At 42.7% G+C, this 25606-nt stretch overlaps 6 protein-coding genes across 6 annotated transcripts; 4 read left to right on the plus strand and 2 right to left on the minus strand.

Moving 5' to 3' along the window:
* Positions 1–3927: 3927 nt before the first annotated feature.
* MELLADRAFT_93730 (uncharacterized protein) lies at positions 3928–4326 on the plus strand (the record flags this gene model as incomplete). Its single annotated transcript, XM_007416380.1, has 4 exons — positions 3928–4027; positions 4117–4158; positions 4209–4276; positions 4321–4326. The coding sequence occupies 4 exons, from the start codon at positions 3928–3930 to the stop codon at positions 4324–4326; spliced, it is 216 nt and encodes a 71-aa protein (XP_007416442.1).
* Positions 4327–6335: 2009 nt separating this feature from the next.
* MELLADRAFT_93731 (uncharacterized protein) lies at positions 6336–7848 on the plus strand (the record flags this gene model as incomplete). Its single annotated transcript, XM_007416381.1, has 6 exons — positions 6336–6715; positions 6792–6931; positions 7011–7177; positions 7267–7318; positions 7401–7689; positions 7755–7848. 6 exons carry the CDS (start codon positions 6336–6338, stop codon positions 7846–7848), a joined length of 1122 nt encoding a protein of 373 aa, XP_007416443.1.
* Positions 7849–8105: 257 nt separating this feature from the next.
* Positions 8106–8951, minus strand: MELLADRAFT_112002 (uncharacterized protein; the record flags this gene model as incomplete). The annotated part of the gene is made up of 4 exons (XM_007416416.1): positions 8106–8254; positions 8540–8605; positions 8718–8817; positions 8880–8951. 4 exons carry the CDS (start codon positions 8949–8951, stop codon positions 8106–8108), a joined length of 387 nt encoding a protein of 128 aa, XP_007416478.1.
* A 359-nt stretch (positions 8952–9310) lies between these two features.
* MELLADRAFT_75797 (uncharacterized protein) lies at positions 9311–10494 on the plus strand (the record flags this gene model as incomplete). Its single annotated transcript, XM_007416382.1, has 7 exons — positions 9311–9426; positions 9497–9548; positions 9652–9817; positions 9881–9959; positions 10039–10104; positions 10174–10191; positions 10277–10494. 7 exons carry the CDS (start codon positions 9399–9401, stop codon positions 10321–10323), a joined length of 456 nt encoding a protein of 151 aa, XP_007416444.1.
* Positions 10495–13509: 3015 nt separating this feature from the next.
* MELLADRAFT_79286 (uncharacterized protein) lies at positions 13510–21638 on the minus strand (the record flags this gene model as incomplete). The annotated part of the gene is made up of 16 exons (XM_007416415.1): positions 13510–14162; positions 14306–14510; positions 14596–15168; positions 15255–15357; positions 15425–16629; positions 16698–17959; positions 18049–18420; positions 18448–18657; positions 18735–18924; positions 18995–19810; positions 19896–20570; positions 20638–20728; positions 20794–20873; positions 20961–21213; positions 21295–21389; positions 21473–21638. The coding sequence occupies 16 exons, from the start codon at positions 21536–21538 to the stop codon at positions 13963–13965; spliced, it is 6396 nt and encodes a 2131-aa protein (XP_007416477.1).
* Positions 21639–24345: 2707 nt separating this feature from the next.
* On the plus strand, positions 24346–25413 carry MELLADRAFT_79287 (uncharacterized protein; the record flags this gene model as incomplete). Its single annotated transcript, XM_007416383.1, has 4 exons — positions 24346–24426; positions 24537–24784; positions 24846–24902; positions 24972–25413. Coding segments are annotated over 4 exons (753 nt in total), but the record flags the coding sequence as incomplete, so codon positions are not given.
* Positions 25414–25606: the final 193 nt, after the last annotated feature.

Here is a 25606-nt window from a genome sequence, read left to right on the forward strand (position 1 = left end):
GCAAGTCCAGGATGAGATGATCTTTCACTTGATACAAAAGAGCTGGTATGAATGCTTCATATGTAACTTGGTTCAAAATAGTAGATTAAACAAATGATAGTTATAGATTTACTTATGACTTCAGCATTAGTGTGATATACTTGTCGAGCTTGAAATCCAAAGTCTAGTGATCTAGGGTATTACTATTGTTCATCTTTCATGATGTGGTTTACTTTCTGTTTCACAGTTTCAGCGTATCTAGACTATAGTGCCACAGGGTTTTATAAAGAAATTGGATATGAATCAGTAAATCAGTTCATCTTTGTCTATATGGAAGCTTCATATGATGATATCACCTTACTACCACTTATAAGAGCATCCTCAGTGCAGTGCCGTAAATCGTGTCGTACGGAAATTTAGGCAAAATTGTACAGATGATGCCCTAAATTTTTGCGTAACAAGGGATTTGCCTCCATGCGACTCCGAGCCAGAATAGAACAAATTTGTTCTATTTTGACCTGTTGCCTGAATGCATCTATACCTTGCTTCCCCCAGATTTTTGAGTGATATAATTAAATCCCGCACCATCCAACATGTCGATGTTCAATGTACAAAGCCATAAATGTTTTTGTCAGAATATGTTCAAATACAACCTATACAGCAGGGAATTACGGCTATGGATAACCCACTTTCTATACCTCAAACACTTCTCTAAGAGCATCCCCGGCCGTGCCGTAAAATCATATTGTACGGAGCGTCGCACGGATCGTTTAGGCAAGTGTTTGAGGCATAGATTTCGAACAATGCACAGCCATGGTGTCGTACAGTACGGCTTGTAGCATATTTTGTGAAGTGAGTTATGGGTTAGTTGACCATTGAGGGAGATATTAGGGACTGGGCGAAGTTCGGACGAGCACAGGATTTTGCCACCTGAATTAGCGCAAGTATAGCAAGGAAGTTGTCCGAAGAGATTTAAACAGGAGGAACATATCACTGACCTTTCGCATGTCCAAGTGCCCCGTTCAAAATCTCATTGGGATGACAAAGCTGAGTCCGGGTTCATTCCCAAGGCCATATTCCCACAGACCCGATTGCTTGCTCAACTTCTATAGGATGTTCCAACGTCTATCTTGCAAGGGGTTCTTCATGAGGACCCCAACCCAAAGGTACAAACTTCCTTTTCGGGCTCCCCCGTGGGCACCACCACCGGAGAGCTCAGGGCCACAGCCTTATCTGTGAAAGGTATATCAGGCAATCCTGATGCGGTCAGCCTAAGGCTTTTGGCTGAGGAGTAGGAAGTTTTGGATTGGAGAGCCCATCAGATGATGGCAACCGGCTATGCGCCACCCTATTTTTTTTAGTCTCATGAAGTTGACTAATAAAAATAGGGAATTTTGATATTGATTCAACAGGGGCTGGATTGCTTGCGATAGTATTTCAACTACGGTTGAATTGGATTTTTGCAGCGCTTCGCCCAGTCCCTATTCTGCAGGGAGTGTGGTCGTGGAAGTGGGAGTTATGGGAGAAGCGAGGTGCAGATGAATTTAGGGAGCAAGCCAAAATAGAACATATTTGGCCTATTTTGGCTCGCACGGAGGGAATTCCCTTAGCTATGTGAAAATTTAGGGCATTGGCTATGGATGATTTTGCCCTAAATTTCCATACGACATGATTTAAGCCACATGGCTGTGGATGCTCTAAGAGAATCCCCAGCCGTGTGCCGTAAACCGTGCTGTACGTAGATTTGGAGTATTTTTATCCACAGCTGTTACCCCCAAGCCTACTTAGCTTGGGTGATTCTCTATGTGCAAGCCAAAATAGGCCAAATATGGTACTTTTCCGCTTGCACCCCAAATCCTTTTGTACCTCACTTCTCCCATAAACTCCAACTTCTATGATCAGACTCTCTGCAAATCATGCATCTTGGTGATCAGCTAACCCATAATACACCTACCCTATTATGCTACAAACCTTACTGCAGGGAACCACGGCTGTACATTGTTCAAAACTCATACCTCAAACACTGCCCTAAACAATCTGTGTGACCCTCCGTACATTACAAATTCACAGCGCAGCTGTGGATGCTCTAAGTCTCTGTGCAACCAGGTAGTCCAGCACAAATTTATTGCATGGCTGGGCCACCACTATACTATACTATACTGCATCTGAAATATACTTGGTATAGTATAGTTCTATAGTCTAGTTAAATATACTATACCCATAGTATAATATACTAGTATAGTATAGTGGCATATTTGACATATGTAAAGCCTTTCAAGATGTATATCAGTGCACAAAACCTCATTGTCAAATTTGGCTCACTTTGTTGCTACACCTGCTTTAGGCCTGAGGTATAAATAAGACCTCAAGCTACCAACTACATTGCTGTAAGTCATCACTATTAGTTTAAAATGCATTGACTCAATTGCACTGCACTCTTGAATTCAACTTCACGTTCATTCAGACAGGGACATATTAAAGATAAAAGTGAGACTATACATGATGCATATGTAAGAAGGAAACCATTCAATACATAAGTTCTAACATCACTTTCATTATAGGCTCAACCATCTGATCATCGGTAAGACATTGAGTAAATTGAAACATTTGTGTCGTGAGATATGCAGTCATTTTTGTTGAAAACAATACACCTGTATTGCAAGTGTAGGTAAAGAAAGGTAAGAATGATAATAATTCTTTTATGTAATAATCAAAACTGACGTCAAAAATCCACCTAGAAGGAATGTTGTTGCATCCTTTGATATGCCTCTCCAAGAGTACTGATTTTCCGGGTATTGCCCAGGTAGATGGATTTTGGATCAAGGCCCAGGAGTATTGCATGTATTTGACAATAAAGTTAACTTCAGAATGATTCTGTGCAGCCATACGTCAGTTTCCTCCAACAGTATGAAAGAAACAAAAATCCTTACAACTTTGTTGCAATCTGTATGCCTAACTAAGATGACTGTCTTTCTTGAGAACCCATATTCCACGTCAAATTAAATTTACACAACAACCCCTAAACCAGTAATATGATCTCTATTGGCCATGTCGTCTGGCTTGAGGGTTATTGTTCAGCCATTATGAAACATATGACTCTGAGTGATTTTTTGAGAATTTGAGGCCAAATTGACTGTAAAAAGACCCATGTGTAACAATTTTAGAGGCAGTTAAATTTTGAAATTTCAGAACCTTGATTCTTGAGCTATTGTAAAAGTTTTTACTCAGAGTGCAATAAGAGAATCTGAAAGCACAAGGATGAGTGCAAGATGTTGAAGTTTCACATACCTTGATTTTGAGAAATTTCATAATCACACAAAAACAAGTTATGGCAGTATGGCAAAGTCCAATTGTTGGGTTTGGGGCAAATATTGCTGGAACCTTGAGAAATCACGGCTCTCTATGTAGTCCTGCTAATACCGCTAGCTTAGCGGCCTACATAGACCCACTTTATATCCTTAGCTTGGCTGGACCTGACTGCACTAAGGCTTAGCGGAGGCCCACTAAAGCAAATCTGGAGAGCACCTCAGCTAGTGGAGGCCCACTAAGGAACTTTTGCTTACTTGGCGCACAAAAAACACTAAGCTAACGCTGTGCTAAGCGCTAAGTTAGCTTATCATCCACTCAGGGATTTTAATATAAGAATGTCAATCAATATCTGTCTTGCCGTTTCAAAATCAAAGACGCTTGTGCTCTATCAACACAAAACACTCAAGAGGCAAATGATTGTCAGTGCTTGACTTCATATAATGACAAGAGACCCCACCATCTTCACTTGGAAATTTTGCAGAAAAAGACTCTATTGCAAAGAATGCTTGAATAAGTTAATGGTTGTTTATATTTATTTGGATTTAGATAAAAAAAGCGCCCATTTGATTACGATTACATTTGAATTCAATTTTGATTTTTTAGGGTAGAAAACATGGAGGAGGAATCTGATTTGGATAGATGGAACTCAATGCATTTTTAGCACATGGTACCTCATTTTCATTGCAAGATATATTGATGAACTGTTCAGATTATTCAACAGCATGGATATGTAGAGAATGTGGGATACCATGTTCCATTGAGTATGAAAATCAATGACAAGAAGAAATTGAAGCATTGATCAAGGAGGAGAAGGGACAGGTGTATGAGGTGATATTTATTCAAATTTAATGAAATTTAATGGACTTAAAGGTGAGTTTTGTAGGTTTTGTAGAGGTTCACAGGAATACTTAGGAAATCAGAATGGGATGGGATTAGAACGGATTGCAAAACAGTTGAAAGTCATATGGATGTGGTTGAAATTCCATTTGTGAGTGTTTGGTTCCTCAAAGTTTTATTGATCTCTATTTGAAGTTTTAGAATGATCTTTTTTCTAATAGAATTCATCTTTTGTTTGTTTGTCATGGGATTGCTTATCAGGTTTTTTTGTAGGTTTTTCATTATTTGATTGCTGAATTTATGGAAATGGGAATCAATAACAAAATCTTTCTCTTGATTTACGGGTTTTTGTAGGTTGCTTACTCTTTTCAACTTTATCAGAATTGCATTGAAAGTGGAAACATCAGGTTAAAAAGTACTTGATTTGATAGATAAACATTGAAGAAGGGAAGAGATGATGTTCAGATTTATGAAGGGTTGAAAGATTTGGTTGATTTTTTGATGATTTTGTTAATGTTCAATTTGTTTAACAGATCACAATTTGTATTTTCATTTTTTGTGATATGATCAGTTTCTTTCTTCTGCAATGATACCAAAGTGGAAAATGAGCTCACATGGATCTTCAGACTGATGATGAACAAACTTAAGAATGATCTTTTTCATCAATTGATATAATCAAAATGAGATGAAGCTACACTTGATGGTATACATCATTTTTGTGTGAGATCTGTAGATGAAAGTAGGCACACAACATTCAAAAGTTGATTTTTTGTTCTAAATTGTACCCCATAAAAAGATGATTAAGAAAGAAGACAACCTTACATGATTGTTGAAGTAGAGCAATGCAAGAAGATAATGTTCATATTGAAACAATAACTGTGACAAATCAATTGTGCAAATGAGGATGGAATTCATTTTACTTCTCAAAGACTGCTGGGAATGAATGACATAATTGTTATAGTCTAGCATAATCCAAAAGATCAGTCTTGTTAAGGGAAGGTAGAAAAGGCAATTAGACTTGCCTACAAGACAATTGAAATTCCAAAGCTTGAATTCAATATGTGAATTAAAAACTCAACATTGATGTCTAACTGATGTTCCAAAAACAGCCCAAGAGTCAATATCTAATTCAAAGGACCATTTTGATTTGAAGTAGCGAATTCAAATTGAAAGCTTGTGCAACAATGCAGATGCAAATGTACTAATCTATTGAATGGGGTATTACTTATCACCTTGATTTTAAATTGTTCTTGATGATCTGGAGACTTAATTTTTATGCTGATCCAATGACTCAACGGCATCCTCAATCAGGAGCAGCCTGGAATCATCTCTGGCATTGTCTGGATTGTTTCTATGATGTTCTGGTGAGGTCCATTGATGAGAGTTACTCGAAAATCGAGTATTTGTACAGGGCAATACAGAGTTTGTGTTTCGGGTTTTGAGGTTTGTCCTCCACCCTCCTCTCTCGTCCATCGTATGGATGTGAGTTATTCTCGTCGTGATCGGTTCCCGATCAAAGTCCTTAAGTTGTCCACTATTTGGTGCGTTTCGATAATATGTAGGCACGCCGTTTTATAGAACATCACATAACAATACTCCACAACTTCATCATGCCCTGGTAGACAGGGCAAAAGAAAGGTGAGAAGCGCGCCTACCATTTTCCCCTGAAGGATGGATAATGTGCAGTGATTTTTCTTACAATATCTCCTCCATTGAAAATCAAACCCAGCGCGAGACGTCCTGGGAATGGCGGGCCAGTCCCTTGTACCTCGGACGTTGGTTGTGATGCTGGAAACCTGGGCACGATAAGACTTTGTCTAGTTTGGATATGAAGTAGGAGATACAATGCATTGGGAGGATACAATTATCTTTCGCGTTCTCAAAATTCAATGTCGATCTTGTCACCTTCTGGCGACGTGGTCAAGGGAATTATGAACAAGGTGCCTTGCTCAGGTTCAGAGCCAACAGTTCTTTAGCTTCTTGTCAAGCTTTTTAATTCCGCTAATCAGTGCTGTCTATTCTGTTCCTGGTGACCATTGAGAGAGGTTATCACTCACCAAAATCACATTCAAATAGGATGTAGCTGTCCAATTCAACTCTCGCCTTTTCTTCATTTTTCCAGCAGCTAAGCCTATACCATTCTCACTCTTATCCACAATCTCCATACACTTAATTTCATCTCAACAAGTCAACTACCCTTGATAAACACAATGTTTACCACTCAATTCTCATCTGTGCACCGTACTCCAGTCTTACCAGCGGCAGATTTCATATCTCCCAACCCAAAACGTTCAGGTTTTATTTTCAGTTCAAGTGATCTAGAGAAATTACCAAATTATGCTACAACACCCATTCTTAATTATCAACCTCAATTTCCTATATCACTACCATCACCCATCATTATCAATCAACCTATACTAGAAGAGTTGAATTCCAATTCAGAATTTTCAACTACCACACCTTCAGGTCAAGATAATTTAAATGATGCTATGAAATGTAAAGTCTTGGATGGGTATGGTAAATCATACGAGTTTAGTCAACTTTTAGATAGAAAATCACCTACAGTCGTGATTTTTATTAGAAACTTTAGGTAATCCTGTTTCCAAACATCTCAATAATCATTCACTGATTCAATGTTTGCTAACGTTTTCCAATCTTCTATCTAGATGTGCATTTTGTCAATCATATATTCAAAATCTGTCAACTATTGTCAATGAACGTGAAGAGTATGGATCCATCAAATCAGCTGGGATAAAAGTCGTTATCATTGGTCTTGGGAGCCATTCGATGATCTTAAAATACGGTGGTGAGTAATCTCTCTCTCTCTCTCAACAATAAGTCATATTCGATCCACAGATTTCTGAGTCATGCTTTTTTGACAACAGCGCTCTTCAAGTGTCCTTACCCCATCTATACAGACGCCTCCGAGTCAAATGAACTCTATGGGGCTCTTGGAATGAGCAAGAGAAGTTCAGAAAGTGGTCCTGAAAGTAACAAAGGGGACTACTTAGATACCATGTCCAATCTCGAACTCTTTAGATATGGTGTCAAGGTGAGCAGGATTGACTTTATTGCGTTATCACTTTTTCATCACCTTTTTATATTCTTAACTTAAGTCTAACTTTTTTGACATTTCATCAGAACTCATTGAGATTACCAGCATTGAAATCTTGCGGGGATTTGAAACAACTAGGTAAATAGACGGCATCATTTGAATACCAAAATTAAATCTTCATCTTTCTTTCAACTGAAACTTGTGAATTATGAAAACTTAGGAGGAGAGTTTATCTTCGAACCGGTACCTACCTTCAATTCCGCAAGAATACCTCTCAAGCTCAACGCCTTCGAAGTGAAGGCATTAACAAATTTCAGCTTAGAACCATCGCCGCTTTATGCAGCCAAACCTCTCGTTACAAAGTCGGCGAGAGTAAACTTATCGTTCGATCGTTCTTCAAGTTTCTTTTCGCCTGCTGAACAAGTTTTTTTACCGATTCCGATTGTAACCGGGTTACCTGTTACTAAGAATACGGTAGACATTCATTGCAAATTTGTTCATCGAATGAGGTAAGCAATACGATATAATTCATAATGCAAAAGAAACTTAGATACGTTGTTTTCTTGAATTTCAGCTTCACGAGGGATCATTCGTCTTTGTACGAGTTATTTGGTCAAGCAGGCATCAGATTAACTTCTAATCCAAAAAAAACTTTAGCTTGGCTCTGAGCTTTGATGTGACGTTCAATACCCTTTAATGTTGTTTTCTTACTTCCTTGTACTATTTAGCATGTTTGCATATTGCTCAGGTCTCATTTCGCTTCTCTAATACGTGTTCATCAATTAGGCGCTTATTAGACTTATTTTTATATCATACTAGAATCGGGTTCCTCATTAAATTAATCCTACAAAACGATTTTTTTGTAAAACTTTTGCATTAACACTTCACTTCTACAAATCAGCAAAGAAACGTGATGTTATTAGAATCAGTTGAGAGGCTCTAAGGGAAGTGAAAAAGTATAAATCTTACAAATTTTAGCGTTCAAAGTATCTATAAGAGTAACAGCTTCTGCATTCATGTGAGCATACTCATTTTCTAATCCACAAGAAACGGTGTCCAAACAACAAGCAAGTGCTGTTAATCAAACAAAAAAGTAAAGATAAGCAAAATACATGAAGGATACCTGATCAAACTTTTGAAACTCACCTGAATTCGTATGGTATAGGATTATCCTTTTCATTTGTAGATTGGAATTGGTCATCGATGGTCATCGATAGAAGAAAGCTGATGTGACCTTCGATTGCCAATAGCACGAGAATCCAAGTCTCTCAAATCACTGAACTTCAGAACCGTGAGTCAAGTAAACATATGTCAACATCAGGTGATAAGATTTTTCAAGATGGTTCGCTGAGCCTGAACGTGCTTTCAGTCCGTATATTTCACATAATTCGCTTCTTGTAAGTGTTTCGACGATCCCCACTCTACCTAAAAAGATCCAAGAAAGAGTCAATAGCGCAGTAAGTATTTATCTGTGATGTTTATATGATCCGTGTGATCAACTTCAATAAGATTGCCACATAGGGTGTTGAGAATCAACCAAATCCATCAATTTTCTTGAATATTTCATTTTGATTTCTGCTCCAATCTTTCATCCTCAAGGATCCAAAAGCATTTCCAGTGATAGCTTTAACCGCATCCTTTTTTTAAGGAGAAATCCTGATTCACTCGAAAACAAATAAATTTAAATTTTAAAACTCACAAAAAATGATAAATACTTCCCCGTGGCAAATGTAGATTCTTTGATTCCTTTCACCCCAGGCTTCTTTTTCATCTTGTGCAGGAACTAAATTAAGACAAGGCAATTTGTTGCAAAGTATACAAAGTTTCATAATTTCCTGCATTGGGCTTACATTTCTCGGCAAGTGTGTCTTTGCCAAAGGCCAAGAAGCGTGTACTTATACTTGTTTGACTTGCCTTGCTTTGAACCCTCGTTCCTGTAGATAGATGGGGGTATTTAAGCTTATTTAGGAGATAGGTTGTGAAATGGAAGGTTGAGGTTCGAGTTGATGGTACCCGGCCCTGGAGTTGTAGAAGTATGTATGTAACGTTGGGGCGCCGCGGTACGGGTAGAGTCTAGACACAAAGCAAAACCTAACACGGTGACCGTGTACCCCATATTGACAGCTCTTCGATCGGAGTTTTTCAACCATTCCTCACTGCTTTCAGTTTCCTCAAATCATCAACTTCCACAATCAATAAAAACTCATAAACAGCCATCATGTCAAACTCAGAACAGACCTTTATCAGTGAGTACTCTTTATTTAAATTACCAATTCACAACAAGCTATTTCTCAATCTCATTGTCTCGGGTTTCAGTGGTGAAGTGCGATGGTGTCCAACGCGGACTGGTAGGTGAAATTGTAGGACGGTAAGTCTTTCCACGAAATTTCACTGGGGCTTCTTCATTCTATGGATGATTCGGATCTTTGAGTTGATGGTGCGTGATATTATGAAATGTTTTTTGCTCAAAGTTTCGAGCGTCGAGGTTACAAAATCGTTGCCTTGAAAATGATGCACCCATCCAAGGAGCATGTAGAGAAGCATTACGCCGACTTGGCCGGAAAGCCTTTCTTCGCCGGTCTCTGTAGCTTCATGAGCAGTGGCCCCGTGGTCGCCATCGTCTTTGAGGGTAAAGATGTGAGCGTGACTGTCAGCTCTATATCTTTAACCTGAACACCCTTACTAAACTCCTTCGATCAGGTTGTCAAGCAAGGCCGAGCCATGCTTGGAGCCACCAACCCTTTGAGCTCAGCTGCTGGTACCATCCGTGGAGACTTCGGTAAGTCAAGCCTTCCGCCATATTTTGATGAAACTCGTATGCAGCGGCACGGCCATATTGAACAAGCTTCTCCTTCTAGGAATCGACATGGGCCGCAATATCTGCCACGGTTCTGACGCTGTCGAGTCAGCTAAGAAAGAAATTGGTAAGTATTTTGCCTCGCTCAATTGTGGTATCACCCTTACTGAACTTGTTTATCTTCTCCTTTGTCCAGCCCTCTGGTTCCCTGAAGGTGAGAATTCCGTGCATACACTTTTGTAGCTTCCTTGATGACTAATTAGTACTTGCTCGATTGATGTTTTTCTCCCTTCGTTCAGGTGTTGTCCAATACGGCCTTACCTCAGCAACCAACGTCTACGAGTAAATATCCGGTGTGTACAATAGCTGATCATACTGAGGCTCATAAGACAGTCAAGAAAATATTTTGAATAAAAACTCGCCAAGTAACCAAGTGCAAGCATGTCAAATCACAAACCCTACACTGTCCGCAGCAAAATCTGGGTCGAGACATGGTGTTGGACAATTATAGCCAAGATTGGACTATTGATTCTATAACCCGCATCGGGTGCTTGCTGCGCTTTGAGGTGCCCGTTGCCTTTGACGATGAACGGCAAGTACTGAAGCCATGCGTACTTTGCATTACTGCAATCTCAGGAGCGTAGCCGTATCCCCCCCTCTGCGAGACAAGAGACGTCTCGCAAGACGTTTCCCCTTTGGTTGTTTTTTCGTGTACACGTCCCCACACCTAGGATTCGTAATCATCGGGTTCGCAACAGGCCCCGGCCCCGCCGCTGCAGAACTTGAATGATTATGCTAACCTAACTAAGTCCCTCTCGGACGAACGAGTAGTCGAGAGAGGGACTGATAGCTTATCCACAGATTTTGGCGTGTGAGCCTGTGGACCTTTGGCTGGGGCACTTTTCAATCTGATACACAGCATGATCCTGCTTACAAAAATCCCCCGGACCCAAGAAATGGATTGTTCTGTGAGCTGTCCTACATATGCTGGTTTTTCTACATAAACACTCACCCCCAGGAAGGTCATCAAGATATTGATTGAAAAAATCCAGTCTCATGTAAACTTCCAGTGTGGCTGCTGCGAGTTTTCAACAAGTTTGACAGGTTGGGCAAAAATGAGGAATTTTTATCTCAAAGCTGTCAATTACGTAAATATGGTGACTCCTTCGGAACTTAATGATCACGAGCAACTATTCAGAGTTATCGAATCAATGTACTTATAAATCGCGAGGCGTTGAGGCTTCCCCTGTTGAGGTTGGAAAGTGTAGAGACTTGTATGAGGAATCCTCTGGTATGGATAGGTTTCAAAAGATCTCAAAGTCAAAACCGAGTGCTATTCATTCAATGTCCTCTTCCTTCCAAATTCATTCAAATCAATTGAAGAGATCAAAGGAAAATTTGAGAGTTTCTCAAATGACAGGAGTAGAAGACTCTCTGACGCCTCCGCAGCAAGTTACAGAGGATGCAATTTCCCAAAAAATTGGGCTTGAATAACTCAGTATCCATTCGGATTAGGAGGGTGAGACTGGCACAGGTGTATGTAGGGCAATTCAGAGAAGGGTGCATTTCTTGGGTCTGGAGGATTTTTGTAAGCAGGATTATGCTGTGTATCAGATTGAAAAGTGCCCCAGCCAAAGGTCCACAGGCTCACACGCCAAAATCTGTGAATAAGCTATAAGTCCCTCTCTCGACTACTTGTTCGTCCGAGAGGGACTTAGTTAGGTTAGATGATTATGTAAACCACTTGGAGGGGACTGTACAGCTAGGTACAGTGCTTGTTCAGTAGATACCTGTATGTGTTTGAGGTGGCTGAGGGTAAGACAACGTAAGTGAACAGCCTCCTCCTTGAAATTTATAAAAAAATTATGAGAAAGACCATCCTCATCACATGGCCTCATCTAAGGTTTCCCTTTTTCTCACGGATCACAGGACGGGCAATACTTGACTGGGGGATAGAGAAATCAAGTTGGAATTTGACAAGTAAACTTCAAACCAACCCTCTTGACCACTTCAAAAGGAAGAAGTAGAGTCATTTCTATCATCAATTGCTCTTGTCCTTGTTTTGATCATTAGAATCAAACCAAAAGTTTCCTTTGATGCAAATCACATTGGCTGTGTGCGCTCAATCAATCAAACAAAGGAGATCAGAAGGATTTTTATCGTTTCTTTTATGGTACTAGCTCTTCCAAGACCATATTTTAACAGCTTCATGGAAATCTCTAGTTTGACAGGATTTGGGTGTACAAGAGCTTAGAAGTCATACAATTTGACTTATCCTTGTTAAACCAAGATATATTTTCCTTTGATGATCTAATTCTAACCAAAAGCTTTCTTCTGAAGAAAAACAAACCCAAGCAAAAACAAAGCGCCACTGGAAAAAATCAACAAAAGCTGTACAACTCACCCCATGTCTTGCACTCATCTTGCAGAGGGGGGGATACGGCTTCCTACCTCAATCATGGTTAATACCTTGGTCAGGAGGGTCTGAGTAACAAAGCCTGGCAATTTGATTCTAAGCCCAAACTTCACAAGAGCTGCCTCAATTTAAGTGGTGGACACTCCTCCTTGGCAAGGCAGTTTTCAAAGGCATCAAGATTGTATGCAACTATGAGACATGATCAATTCACGTGGCCTACATTTTTGATGGACAAAGGGATACTTTAAACTGGGTGACACTGAATTTTATGTGATCCCCGGCTTTTTTGGGGCCCAGGGCGTGGTCAGAGCCATGGCCTAGCATGGTGTGGCCCAATGTGGCCTTCCATTCAAAGAACCTCAGAACTACATTTTTGGTCGCCATTCCCTGCTTAAGACCATCTTTAGGGGGACTTTGACTGAATTCCATGCCTGTTGAAGGCCATGAAAGGGTTGGTGTGTGGGCCACGGTGTGGCCTAAGCCCTGGCCCTTGCCATGTGCCCCTCCAGGGCGCCTCGTGGCTTTGTGGCACCGGGTGTGAGCGTGAGCCCCATTACACTATTGCAGTTAAAATGCAAAATTTATTTTGAGATGAATGCATATTCATTGAGATATTGTGCACAACTTGGCCTACTCAAATTGTTGTTGCCAATGACTCTGCAGCAAGAAAAGCCTTGAGACAGGGCATAGGAATCAGAAAAAGAATTGCATGTAAAGCCCTTTTTTCTTCCTCAAGTTCTGATCTAGATGAGTACATATTCAAAGACTACAGTGCAAAGGGCTTGACACCTCCACACAAAAACACATATGATTGTTTTTAGTTGATATACAAACGAGTAATGTTGTTAAACAACAGCTGGGCTGAGATGGGGGTCAAACAACATACGTCAAATCATTGGAGACCAACAGATTCTGCAAAGGTACTTGGTATCATTGCGCCTTGAAAGCTTTTAGCTGTACACTACCATGTTTGGGAGGTCTGTTAAGATCCAAAAAGCTCCGGCATGATGCAAAGTGCGCAACTAAGATTGTGGGAAGGACAAGTTATCTCCTCAGCCCTCGCGCAAAGAAAAGCCTGGTTTCAGGTCAGATCAGACTCAGGAAGTACTCATCACTGAATGATCAATGACAATATTACATTTTTACCACCTCTTCTCAGCAATAAACACTCGCTCTTCAAGCAGATAAAACATTATGGTAAGGGTGAACTTAATAGGTTCGCTCATGCAGTGTCCAGCCTATCCCAATTGTACCAAAGGGAAAGTAAAACAAAGCGGCCGGAGCACTCAAAGTAAAGGCATGATACCACTCCAATAGAACAATATATAAATTAGATTAAAAACTTTCAATCATAAAATTAAGATATTAAACAGGAAGAAAGACCAATGGAAGATTTCTATGTGATGTTTTCCTTTGTAGACAGGCCTAGTGATACGATGTATAATGCTGATATTTAAACAAATATGAAATTCAAGAGAGAGAGAAATCAAGACGAAGCTGCATGACGCCAATGGCTCGTCTCAACAGACTACACACACGGGTTTATGATTGGGAAAATGTACAGCTTTATTATGGTTCTGCAGTTGTCGAGGCGGGGTGTTCTTGATGAGGAAGAGTGTTCGTAAACCCAAAGAGCGTTTGTAACCGGTTCAAATCTAGATCCTGCGAGGCAACCTTGGTCATACGTGCCGATTGCTGCTGTTGAGCAAGCTCGCTGGCCGAACCCACAGGGGGCGAGGGTGTGATGGAGATCAAGTTTGAATTCGGACCTGTGGGTGTACGTTTGGTATATTGTAAAATGTTCGGGTACATATATAGCAGAGTTCATTAAGGCCACTATCCTGCCCATTTCTACACGCGATCTTCTGATCCGCATTGGGTCGATGAGCAAAAAAACCAAGTCAATACTGACGAGATGCTGGGGTGAGAGGTGGTACAACACTCTCCGATTCTACTGCTGCTCCATCCTCTGCTACATCTGGATCATCTGCCCGAAGATTTTGAAGCGCCCTCCGAAGATAAGCTTGGAAATAGGTTCCAGTAGCACCGATCCATTTGTCTACTTTGGCATTGGCTTCCGGGTGTTGCTTCAACAGCTGATACAGCTCTTGTATACCCTAAAGAAGCGCGAACACCGGTACAAGGCACTAGAGAATGAACAAACATCGCTGGATCGAGAAAAAGCTGAAAATATAATCGTACCTTTTTGGATTCTGTGGGACTGCCAATCTTTGCGAACACTTCCGTCAATAGGTTGTTTATGTTTACTTCGCTGAAATGATCAAGTGGCCCAGGAGACTGTTTGGGTCCGTTACCGTCGATACTGGGAGCAGAACTCTGCCTTGAACGCGAAGGGCTTCGCGAAGGACTTTGTTGCATGGCAGAGCTGGCTGTGGCGCGCGGGGCCATCGCCGATTCCGGGGAGAGTGGAACAGGCCGACGTGCAGGCTGGCTTACAGGTGGTTCCCCAGCTGCTGCCCTGGAATTGTTTAGCAGACGGAACAGGTACTGGTATACAAACGTATCTTGGGGGTTTTTGAGAGCCGAAACAGCCTCATAGACACCCTCTCCATAGATAGTCACCACCTGCTGCAAGATCGTTTTGACTGTCCGCAATGGCATATCTGCCAATGGCACATTGTCATTAGCTCGTCTTCTCCATTCTGCTGGCGGGATTGATACGAGGAAATCGTCAATGTCCCCTAAAAGGATCCGTGGATCGAGTGTACCATCTTCGAGGGATTCCTTCACCGTCTTCGACACTTTCCACAAGCACTGAGGTGGCATCAAGCAAAGATCAAATTGATTCGCGTAAGTGGCACGAGCCAGTCAACATCGGTATTCATTTAATGTGTACTGACCTTCATGACTAGTTCGGCGTACTTCGCGCGATGTGTTAGTTCTACCTCGCCCTCGATGTCTCGCATATCAATTGTGGTCAGCTTGAGAACAGCGAAGAGAGCACTAAGGGAAGACATCAAATCAGCCCTAGCAGGAGATCAAAGATGATAAGGACACAAAGTCTGCTCACCCAAAGCAAGCACTTCTGTCTGCATTGTGGAATATCCGGATCAACACCATATTTAAAACTTTAGACAAGCTAGTGATGTGTTCACTGACTGGATTGTCAGCTGTCTCTTGTAATCGTTGAGTAAGTTGTGCCAGGACGGCGACAAGGGCATCTTTGGAGACTGCAGTAGCGAGTTGTGATTGATCAAAAAAGGTGGAGAGTGTTTGCATCAGATGTTTACACAATCTCAGAGTCATAGGTGGGGTTGATGCGTCGAGGTTTTCAAATGCAATTCTCATCTGCGTTGCGATTGCATCTATGAGAGCATCAGCACTTGCTATCAGATAATCAGGTCGATTGGCGATGTCACTTTGGACTATCTTGAGCGCATCCGTACTTCGGACGTCGTCGCTCGATAGGATCTCTGCGATTGGAATGTTCACATTATGGTCTGAAGTACTGGGACTGGCAGGAGGAGGTATTGGTTTGTGATTCGTAGGTGCTTTGATGGAAGAATGTGACTGCGGTCGTGGCGCAGGTAAAGAGGAATTGATAAGTGAATCTCGACGACTGGTAGATTGACGAAGGGGCATTTGTGAAGCGATGGGTTGCAGCTTCGAATGTGTCATGGCTGAAGGAGAAGCAAGCTTCGAGGTAGTATTGGCAGTTGACATTGGTCGATGTGGGATACTCTTGGATGCGCTAACCGACTCCGTGTCTGTGATGCCTTGCAGTCCCATGCTTGACGGCCTTCGGAGGGTTTTGGCGGCCAATCGAGTAACAGCTGCTGGGCGAGGTGAGATGGCAGACTCTGCGACAGGTCGAGTCCCTTTAGGCGAGGCAGGCGCTCCTGTTCGTTTCAGTCGCTCATTCAACATATCTTGCTCTTTACCGGATAGATTGCCCACATATTTATGTATCACGTCTCCGGCTGAAGAATAAGCACTAGCTAATGCCGACAATGCCCCATTTCGAACAGCAGAATCTCGATCCGAAATCAAAGAGGCAATCAAAGGCAATGCTTTCGCTGGCTGACAGACATTGAGACCATGTCGTTGGAAGAGAGCACTCAGTTCCTCGGCACATTCGGCCCGGACCCGAGCGTTTTTAGATTTGATGCCATGATCGAGCAGGCTTTGAAAGACTTTGCTGAAAGGATATATACTACATATGTGTTTAAAAATCGCTCTGATCCGTGTTCGAAGAGTTTCTTTGCTATCCCCGCACTAAAGACAAATACAAGACCTTTGTGAATTGGATTGAAAACAAAAAGTCATATTGACACTTCACTTACCCTTCCGATCAAGCTAGGCAATAGGACAGATGCTTCGTAGTCAGTCAAGCGGTATGCATCTAGTTGCAAAACAGTGATATACTGTTCGATTATGTCTAGACACTTCATTGTGATTGATGTATTTGTGTCATGCAGTCGAATGGTCAAATACTTGAACACAAGATCCGCATTCGCAAGTAGCCTGTCTCTGATATCAGATTCTTCCATATCAGCTATTTCGCTCGCTAGGGATGGATCTGACGTCCAAGATTCAATTGCATTCAAGCCTGCCATAAAGTCTTTCTCGCAGTGGTGATCTTTGCTAAATAATTGACCTAGAAGCTCGGCGCTGACCTGAGAGCTCATTTGTAGATGAAGCTGTTCAATCTGATCTTTTCGGACTGCCCCTTCGATAACCCATTTGAGCGGGCCTGTCTCTTTACTGGCTCGCAATGTTTTAGCTTTAGGATCACCCGACCTGAAGGGGACATCGCTTGGGCTTGTTACAGGGCCTGGAGAAGCCGGAAGAGGGGGCGGAGGAGCCAGTTTTGATATAGGGCCACCCACAGGTTTGCGCAGACCTAATTTTGCTTTCGAAGGAGGAGGTCGATCTTCCAACGTAGGTGTTGAGGCTCTTTGAGTACTGGCAACTGAGGCACGGTTGGTCGATTTGTTGAGCGCAGAGGCAGGTCGTGCATTTTTCGCAGCGGCAGGTTTTGAGGCGGCCACCTTGACTGGAGCAGCCGGTCGGTAGGCTTCAATCATTGGAACAACATTATTACGAGAGGCTGGTTTGAGATTCGATGTCTGATCTAGAACGATGTCGATACCCGCGGCCTGGATGACTGTAGGTAGAAGTTCTTGAGCTCCTTTTCGTACTTCGGGACTTCGGTCTTCTAGGCATGAGATTAAAGGTGCAGCAAAAGGTGACATGTCAAGACCTTTTACTGTATCGAGTTCCGCAAGTCTTTGAACGATCCAAGTTAGGGATGAAGCTCGAAGCTCAGGTTTTGCAATTTCGAGAGCAGCAGCCACGCTAGCTGTGAGACAGTCGAGCCCGCATGCATCCGCTACGGCACTCAATGTTGTGAGAGCGTTGTTTCGAGCGCCAGCGTTTTTGTCGGCCAAGACCATCAACATTGATGTAGCAAACATCTTTGCATGTCGTTCAAACGGCTTGCCCATACCAGTCGCTATCCGGCTTGTAATGTCGAGGGCCAAGGCTTGCACAGCTTTGTTAGCATCGCCAAGTCGCAACTTTAGTGAAGCTGTAAGGTCAGAACCTGTGAAGTGTGTAGCCAGGCAAGATCATTCAAAACTGATCAAAATCGAGCCACACTCAGCTCGCACGCCTGCAGATCGAAGAACGTACCAAGATTTGGTTTGAGTCGTTTGTTGCTCTCTAAGACACCTTGAATGGTCTCTAATGCTTCTTTTCGGATCTTCCAAGCGCTGTCATCGCACGATTTGATGACTGAACTAGAGATCAACTTATCTAGATCGACTCTAGGGAACAGTTCATCTAGTGCGTCGTCACCTGCGGCTACTTTTCCTTTCCCTTTCGCGGCTGGACCAGGTTTGGCCTGTGCCACATCGGCACTCTCACGAGTAGGCACCGGTGGCGATTCGCCCTCGATTTTCGCGAACTCGCCTTCGATAGTGCCAAGCAATTGTGGATTGAGGTCCTGCAAGAAATTGGTGATATCTGATAGCCAGTATTTGTGAGAAAGAACTCTGGAATGGCCTGAACATATTATGAACATTGACAAACCTGCTCCGATGCAAAGCTTCGTGGTCACCAAAGCTTTAGTGGCGTTGGTCCGCACGGCGGCATTGACACTCTTAAGTCCAGTTTTTAGGCACTCTATCAAGTCCCTGATCGGTACGCCAGTTATACCGAAGTCCGACAATGACATCTCGATGAATACGAAACTTTCCGCCTGGATTTTCACCGCCTTTTGCTTAGAAATGGACTCGAACGCTAAGTTCAGTAGAACAGTCAGTGTTTGCACTCCTATACACAAGAGACAAGAATGATAAAACCAGTGATGGACGAACCATGCGAAAGAACAAATCCCAGCGAGCTTTTCTCGGCAAAAGTCAACAACGCACCGCCAGCTGACTCTTTGATCTTAGCATCCCCATACTTTTCTATCAGAGATGGTACAGTAAGGGCGATGCAGGCTTTGGAAAACGATGGTGAATTTTCAGCCAGAAACTGTAGCACAGCGCATACTCGTTGCCAAACCTAAAGAGAAAGCCAAAAACAATTTGACTTTAAGCATGATTCTCAAATTTTGATCATGAGTTGGACATACCTGGAAATTGCTCTCCTTCGGACCGGGCTTCTTGTTCATATATCGTACTAGGAGTTCAGCCTCAACCTCGTCTACATGATCTGGTAACCACACTAGCATATCATCCAAAGCCGCTAGGCGAGTTTTCCACAGACTGTTGTTCACTCCTTCGATGAACGCAGCATCAAGACAATCGGGCGCTCTAGCTTCAGCATCTTCTTGTGACATCTTATACCGTACTTCCTCAATGGGTTTTGAGGCTCCCTTGGGTGCACCGCTAGATTGTGCCGCGGCCGCCGTTTTCTTTGGCGCAGTCCCTGTGGCAGCGGGAGCCTTCTTTACGGCGGGCTTAGGAGGTGCTTTGCTTGGAGGTTTGGATTGTGTAGATGCTCGGAAGTCGTTGCTATCCGGTGAAGGTGGTGTAGACTGTTTGGGAGCTGGCCTGGCTTTCGGTGGAGGCCTAGCCGCAGGTTTGTTAGCGACAGGTTTCGGCTTGGCCTTTGGAGGCTTATACTTTACAACCGCCTTTTCGAAATACTCTTCAACCTTGGCTTTGCGGAGGTCATCTTGAGCTTGAATCAAAGGTGAAAATGTTGCTTTTCCGACCAATTTCATCATCGTACCTAGTCCTTCAGCAGAGATTTCACGGACAGGAACAACAGCGTCCTCAAGTCCGCTGAGCATGACATCGGACAGGGGTTTGATATCCTGCTTTGGAATCTGATGTTCAGTATTACGCAAACACCTGACTAAGAACTTCATCGTCTGTTCTTTAACCGCAGGGTTTTTATGTTTCGAAAACGTCACGATGTCCTCAGTCAGTTCCGGCAACGTCACCTAGGAAAATGAGGCATAAAATTTGAGATGAGCGTGCAATCCCTGTCCCTGTACCAGAATGTTGGAGAAGATGTGGAAAACGGACTGTCAAAGCCATCGCATCCAAACAATTACTCAATGCCTCAACGACATTGACCTTCCGTTCTTTAAACTTCTCCAACATCGGGACCAGCATCAAGACTTTATACTTTCCAAAATCCGTCCTGAGACCCTTCGCAAGGCATTCCAAACAGTTTGCTGCTCCGATGACACAGAGGATATTTGCATCACCCATCCGGCCTGCCAAGGCTTTGACGAGTTCATCATAGTGATCCGGTTTGATCTTGATAGCCGTCTTAAGCACTTCGTAAAGCGGATCGAGAGCTTCCTCTTTGCGCTCTTTCCATTTCGAAGAGGCGAGGTGTTCATAAAATCCTGATGGTAAACGATCAAGCACAGTGACAGGATCAGCCAAGTCATAAGGGTCGATATCCTCGGGTTCTTCTGGCCTAGTCTCCGCCTCCTGTTCATTGCTCCCGGGATCCGCTTGCCCTAATTCTTGAACCCCCTCTAGCGCTGCCTGCGCTTCACGTTGGAGTCTTTCTCTTTGCTGACCAGCCGTTTCACGTGTCGGTGTGCCTGTGCCTTTACCTTTACCTTCGGTGTCAAGGCTTGCAAATGACTCATGGAGTTCTTTTACTTGTACAGGCTTCAGTTCAGACAACGATGGCTCGAGGGCTGGGCCGAGGAATTTGTAGAGAGTATGAACCAGTGTGGTCCCCTACGCAGAGATTCAAAGGCATGTTGAGGGTTTGATCTTTTGGTTGAGTGGAGAAGAGGATACGTACTTCTGCCCTAACACCCTTGTCTGCATGCGCAAAGATTTTGGCGAGAGACTTAAGAATGGGTTTGATATTGATGACTTTTACCCCGAATGCTCTGATTACGTAGGAGGATGAGCTGCTTGGCAGATGCGGCAAATTGGTTTTGAAGAGCGAACTGACGAGATGAGAGCGTTGAGAGCAGAGACTGCACCTGCGACTACCTTTGGCTGCTTTGAACCCAGTCCTTCGATCACAGCGGTCTTGATAGCCAAAAACGCATGGTTTCGAAAAGGTCAGGTCATCAATCTTAGGACGCCGTCTCGATTAAGAATGGCCATCACACATACCACAATTCCTTCTGCTTTGTCGCCATCGGCCTCTGACATGGCCCATCCCAAAAGACATTCAATCCCCGCGTCCCTGGTACCCTTCCTTGCATTGGTAGCGAGACTCTTTTCAACTAATGGTGTGATACAATCTGATCGGCATCTCGTAGCGGGACGGCCGGCCAGTCGAATATATACAGATACAAGATAAATCCCCTTTTCCTGAGCTACCGCATTTGAGTCTGTCACGGCGCGTCTAGGCCACTCCGAATCCCTGAAAATCATGTAGCCATAAAATAGAATCATTAAGTTCGGTAAATTTGATATCGATATGAAAGAGGACTATGTGGATTACCGATTCCAATCTGTGAAAACCTCATCGTCGTCACCTTCTGCGAGTTCGAATTGCTTGATCAAGGTTTCATAAGCAGCCAATCGAGCTTTCCAAAGCTTTCAGAACGAAACCAAGAGTACGAGTGAGTAAATGATTGTGAAATATGAAAGATATGTTATGATGGGGAAGCTCGATGAACCTTATGAGTGAGTTGATCTTGAACCGGCAATGATTGCCATTCCGAATCCTGAGTTGGCTCGGCCATCGTTGGGAGAAGGCCCTAACCAGATGAGAGAGGGGTGAAAAGAAGTTTAGATCTGATGTCGAAAGGATGAGTCGATAATGGCAGGCAGTTAAATTAGGAGGGTTGAAGTAAGTTGTATGTACATATGTGCTCATCCGACAGTCAACAAGACATGAAGGCCATACGAACTGGAGAAATTCTACTCTAAACCCATACCTTACATTCTACAAACCCATCATATCTAGATTCACATCCATCCAAATTTCAGAAATACCTCAACATTCTCGCATTGAAGTTGCGCTGTCGATGAATGTGGCTACCAAAAATCATATTCCACAAAAGAAATTATCTCTTCACTTCTGAAACTCTAGATCTGCCATTCAAAACGATGATTTTCTAGTTTTACAAAAACAATCACGGAGTCCAAACAACACTCAGGAGAATAAAGAAAACAGGTAAAACACTATAACACACATGACCACCTTCTATAGAAAGTACCATTTATTTTCACATGAGAATTATACATCATCATCACGGAACTTTCATTGGATCTGGCAGTTTCTCTTAGCAGTCAACATAAGTATCTGAACGATCCTGAATCTCGGTTTCTTTTGGAAATGGAAAACCCCAAAGAGGTGATCTCCTACAATATATCCAGGCTTCACTTTGAGGGATTAACTACGTCGTCTGAGCGTTCTATTTATGAACATAAGGAAAGCACACATGTTACATGGTTAAGACTTCATTTGGAAATGAACAAAAAGAAAGGTAACTTACTCGTGAAGGGCACAGCGGCAGGTGTAAAATGGACAAATTAAGGTTTTCCCCCCGGGTTCCAATATGCAATAAAGTTGAATGAAATTTAAGAGAGTTGATGAAAATATAATTAATCGAGTGAAGCTCAACACTCGATAGTAAGAATGAAATCATATCTGACCGTATTTCCCATCGAGTGAGATATTGTAACGCGTGCATTCTTGTATGCTCGTGCCAGAAATGCCCTCGATAAAACATCCAGTCTGATGACTTATCAGACATCAAGTTTCAATAGATTGGTTTTACAAAAGAAAATCAAGATATAGATAGCAACACAAGAAGATCACAACTTACCGTCTCTTCCGCACTTGACCATTGGACATTCCCATTTTTTGTTCTTCCCATCTTTGCCCACTGTTGAAACTTGAAAAGTAATGAGCGAGATGACAAGTTTTGATGAATTTACTCACCTCCACTTGCTGTTCCTTTATCACAAGCAAACCCGTCTATACACTGAATAGTATCCGCTTGGATGAGAGTGAGTTGCGTAATACATAGATCAATGAATATCACCACGAGCTTTTGAGGAGATTGGCAGGATAACATGGGGAAATATGCCGAGAAGGAGTGACGTTGTTAGAAGGGGACTCACACTGTGCTATATAGGATATCCTAGGGCCCCGGCGGCTGGTGCCACCCTCACGATCAGTTGGTATTGGACCAGTAGGACGATCTCCACTCTGCAGGCAGCGCTTTTGCTCCTTCAAACAATACGAAAAGGCACCAGAAGCAAGAAAATTGGCAGGATGTGAGAAATTTCCCAGATATGTGGAAGTCTTTCATTACAAAATTGTTCTTTATTAACTCTTAGAAACCATTTTCTAGGGATCAAAGGTTGAAAAGACACAATCCAATAGATCCTCTCCTGATGTTCAATCCCTCTGGGTTCAATGGTTTTCCATATAATCTGGAACAAAGACCGCCAAAACATCCTCCAGTCCCCCAGTCAAGAATGATTAATCCATTTCTCTGAAAATACTTATGTTTTGCAACTGATGTTCAATCCCTTCTGGGTTTGAAAATCTTCAATCCTATTGGTTTAAAGATAATTGAGACATCCAAAAGTTCCTCAGTCAAGAATTCTATTCCTCTGATGACACTTTTGCTTCAAAGGTACTTTCACATGATGTTCCATCCCCTTTGGGTTCAATAGTCTCCATATCAAGTGGAACAAAGACCATCAAGACATCCTTAAGTCCCTCAGTCAAGAACAATGAAATTGTTCCTCTGATGATACTTTTGTCCATATGCTGTGTTTCCACCTTGGGAGGCCTGCAATAAACTATCAAAAAAAAGTAAATATATGCAACCTTCAGTCAACCAAACACATTGATCCAACTCATTGGCCGCCCTTCTATTACTAAGGAATAGTAATCTTTCCTTTCTACACATCTGATAGTGTTGTACGCAAATATGCTTAAATGGACCTGAAAAAAACTTCACTAGCGCTTTTACTATTTAGACTCTAAACTGGTTTTTACTATTTTTGCCATTCATAGACCTAGATGCATAGGAAAATGCATGCAACGGGTTTGATGAGAGCGAATCCTGTGATATATACGATGAAACAAGCTTTTGAGGAGATTGGGACGATAAGGTGAAATATGCGCGTTGTAAATTTGTAGTTGATCAATTGTTTCCTTGACTGGAAGAGGGCTAGTCATGTGCTGGAAGTTCAGCACGAAACCAGGAGTGGAAGGAACTTGGATAAGGCGGTGTGGCATTGGTCTCTCTCATCTCAATCTGCGCCGAAACATTGAAGTTAACAAAGCCCCTCGCTCCTCGCGAGGCCTCGAGGAGGGACTTTGTCAAGTTCAAGCAACAAGAATTTATGAAGGCCTCAAGGATTGTTGTTGCAATCTTCTCAAAAGCTCTTTGGGAGTGTTTCCAGAGCCTAGAGGTGAAGAATTCGGGTGACACCCTAAGACCTAACGAGGTGACATGATGTGTGATAGGTTCGGTATTGATTTTGTGGTAAAGTGGTTTTTCATGTGAAAATACAAACCATCGCATACAATCACCACCAGATCGTCAAATCATATCATATCATATCATAGTCATTCAAACTATTCAGATTGTCGACTCATGACCAGGTAAGTCATCTTATCATTATCAATCAATCGATAGTTGTCAGAATAGCTTCTAACTAACTTTTTGATTATCTCCATGGACGATATCATTCTGGTGATTGTGTGATTTGAAGGTCAGGTGAAACTCCTTACGAAAGACGCGAAAGACTCAATTTAGAGAAAGCCATTGCACTCAGTAAAATACCCAATCATTTGCATCCTTCAACACAAAGTGAAATGACCTCTATCAATCTCGAACCTGTTCAAAATCGTACTACCACCCCATCTCCTGAGCCACAACACCAGATCATATGTCCTGATAGTCAACCGGGACTTCAGACCTTCGATACTTTTCAGAGAATCCCAATTCAAGCTCCTCATAGTTAGTCTTCAGACTTCATTGAATTCATACCTCTACTTACTTCTCTTTACATCTTGCACAGTGGATAGTCAATACACCGACCCAATTTCTGAAGCAGCTCCCTCTACCATCATTAATGGTACGCACCCCGAACGAACCTCGCCTATCTTTCCAATTTCTGCAACCGACGACCTTGTTCGTGAACCAGGCTGGTCTAAGAGCAAGTTTGATGCAGATACCTCGTCTATCTCTGCTCCAACTCCTCGTATCAACGTGCTTCTTCGACCACCGCCTTCCGATGATCCAATTGAACAGTCTGTATCAAATCGTACATCACTCAATCTACCGCCTCGAGTGATCATACCTGCAATCTCGGCTTCACCGAATGTGTCTCCTTCACTGCCTCGCTCGAAAAAAGTCCGAAAGCCTCCCTTGCCGCTACCTGACTTACAGTCAGTAATTGACCCAGCATTTGCAAAGGAGAAGAAGGATCCAACTCCGCTCAATGGGAAATCTGCTCACAGCAGTATCAACAAAGAGGCATCCTCACTGGTACAACAGCTTCACGTTCCTAATGAGAACCTCGATCTTCCAAGCGCCGGACCCGCGACGGGTAAGCGCGTCCGAAAACAATCCGCCATCGGTCAAGCATCCGCCAAATCCCTAGACGCCCTTTTAAGACTATCACAAGAACCTCCTCAAGTAGCACCAACGGTACCCGAACCTAAGAAGATGCCTTCAAATACCATCACCTTGATTGTGTCATCACCTCTCTCTAGCCCGGTTCGTCAAGTCGACGAAGATCCGCTAGACCTTTTCAGCCTTCCCAAAGCTCCTTCCGTC

The sequence above is a fragment of the Melampsora larici-populina genome (assembly GCF_000204055.1).
Source record: "Melampsora larici-populina 98AG31 unplaced genomic scaffold MELLAscaffold_60, whole genome shotgun sequence".
Classification (NCBI taxonomy): Eukaryota; Fungi; Basidiomycota; class Pucciniomycetes; order Pucciniales; family Melampsoraceae; genus Melampsora; species Melampsora laricis-populina.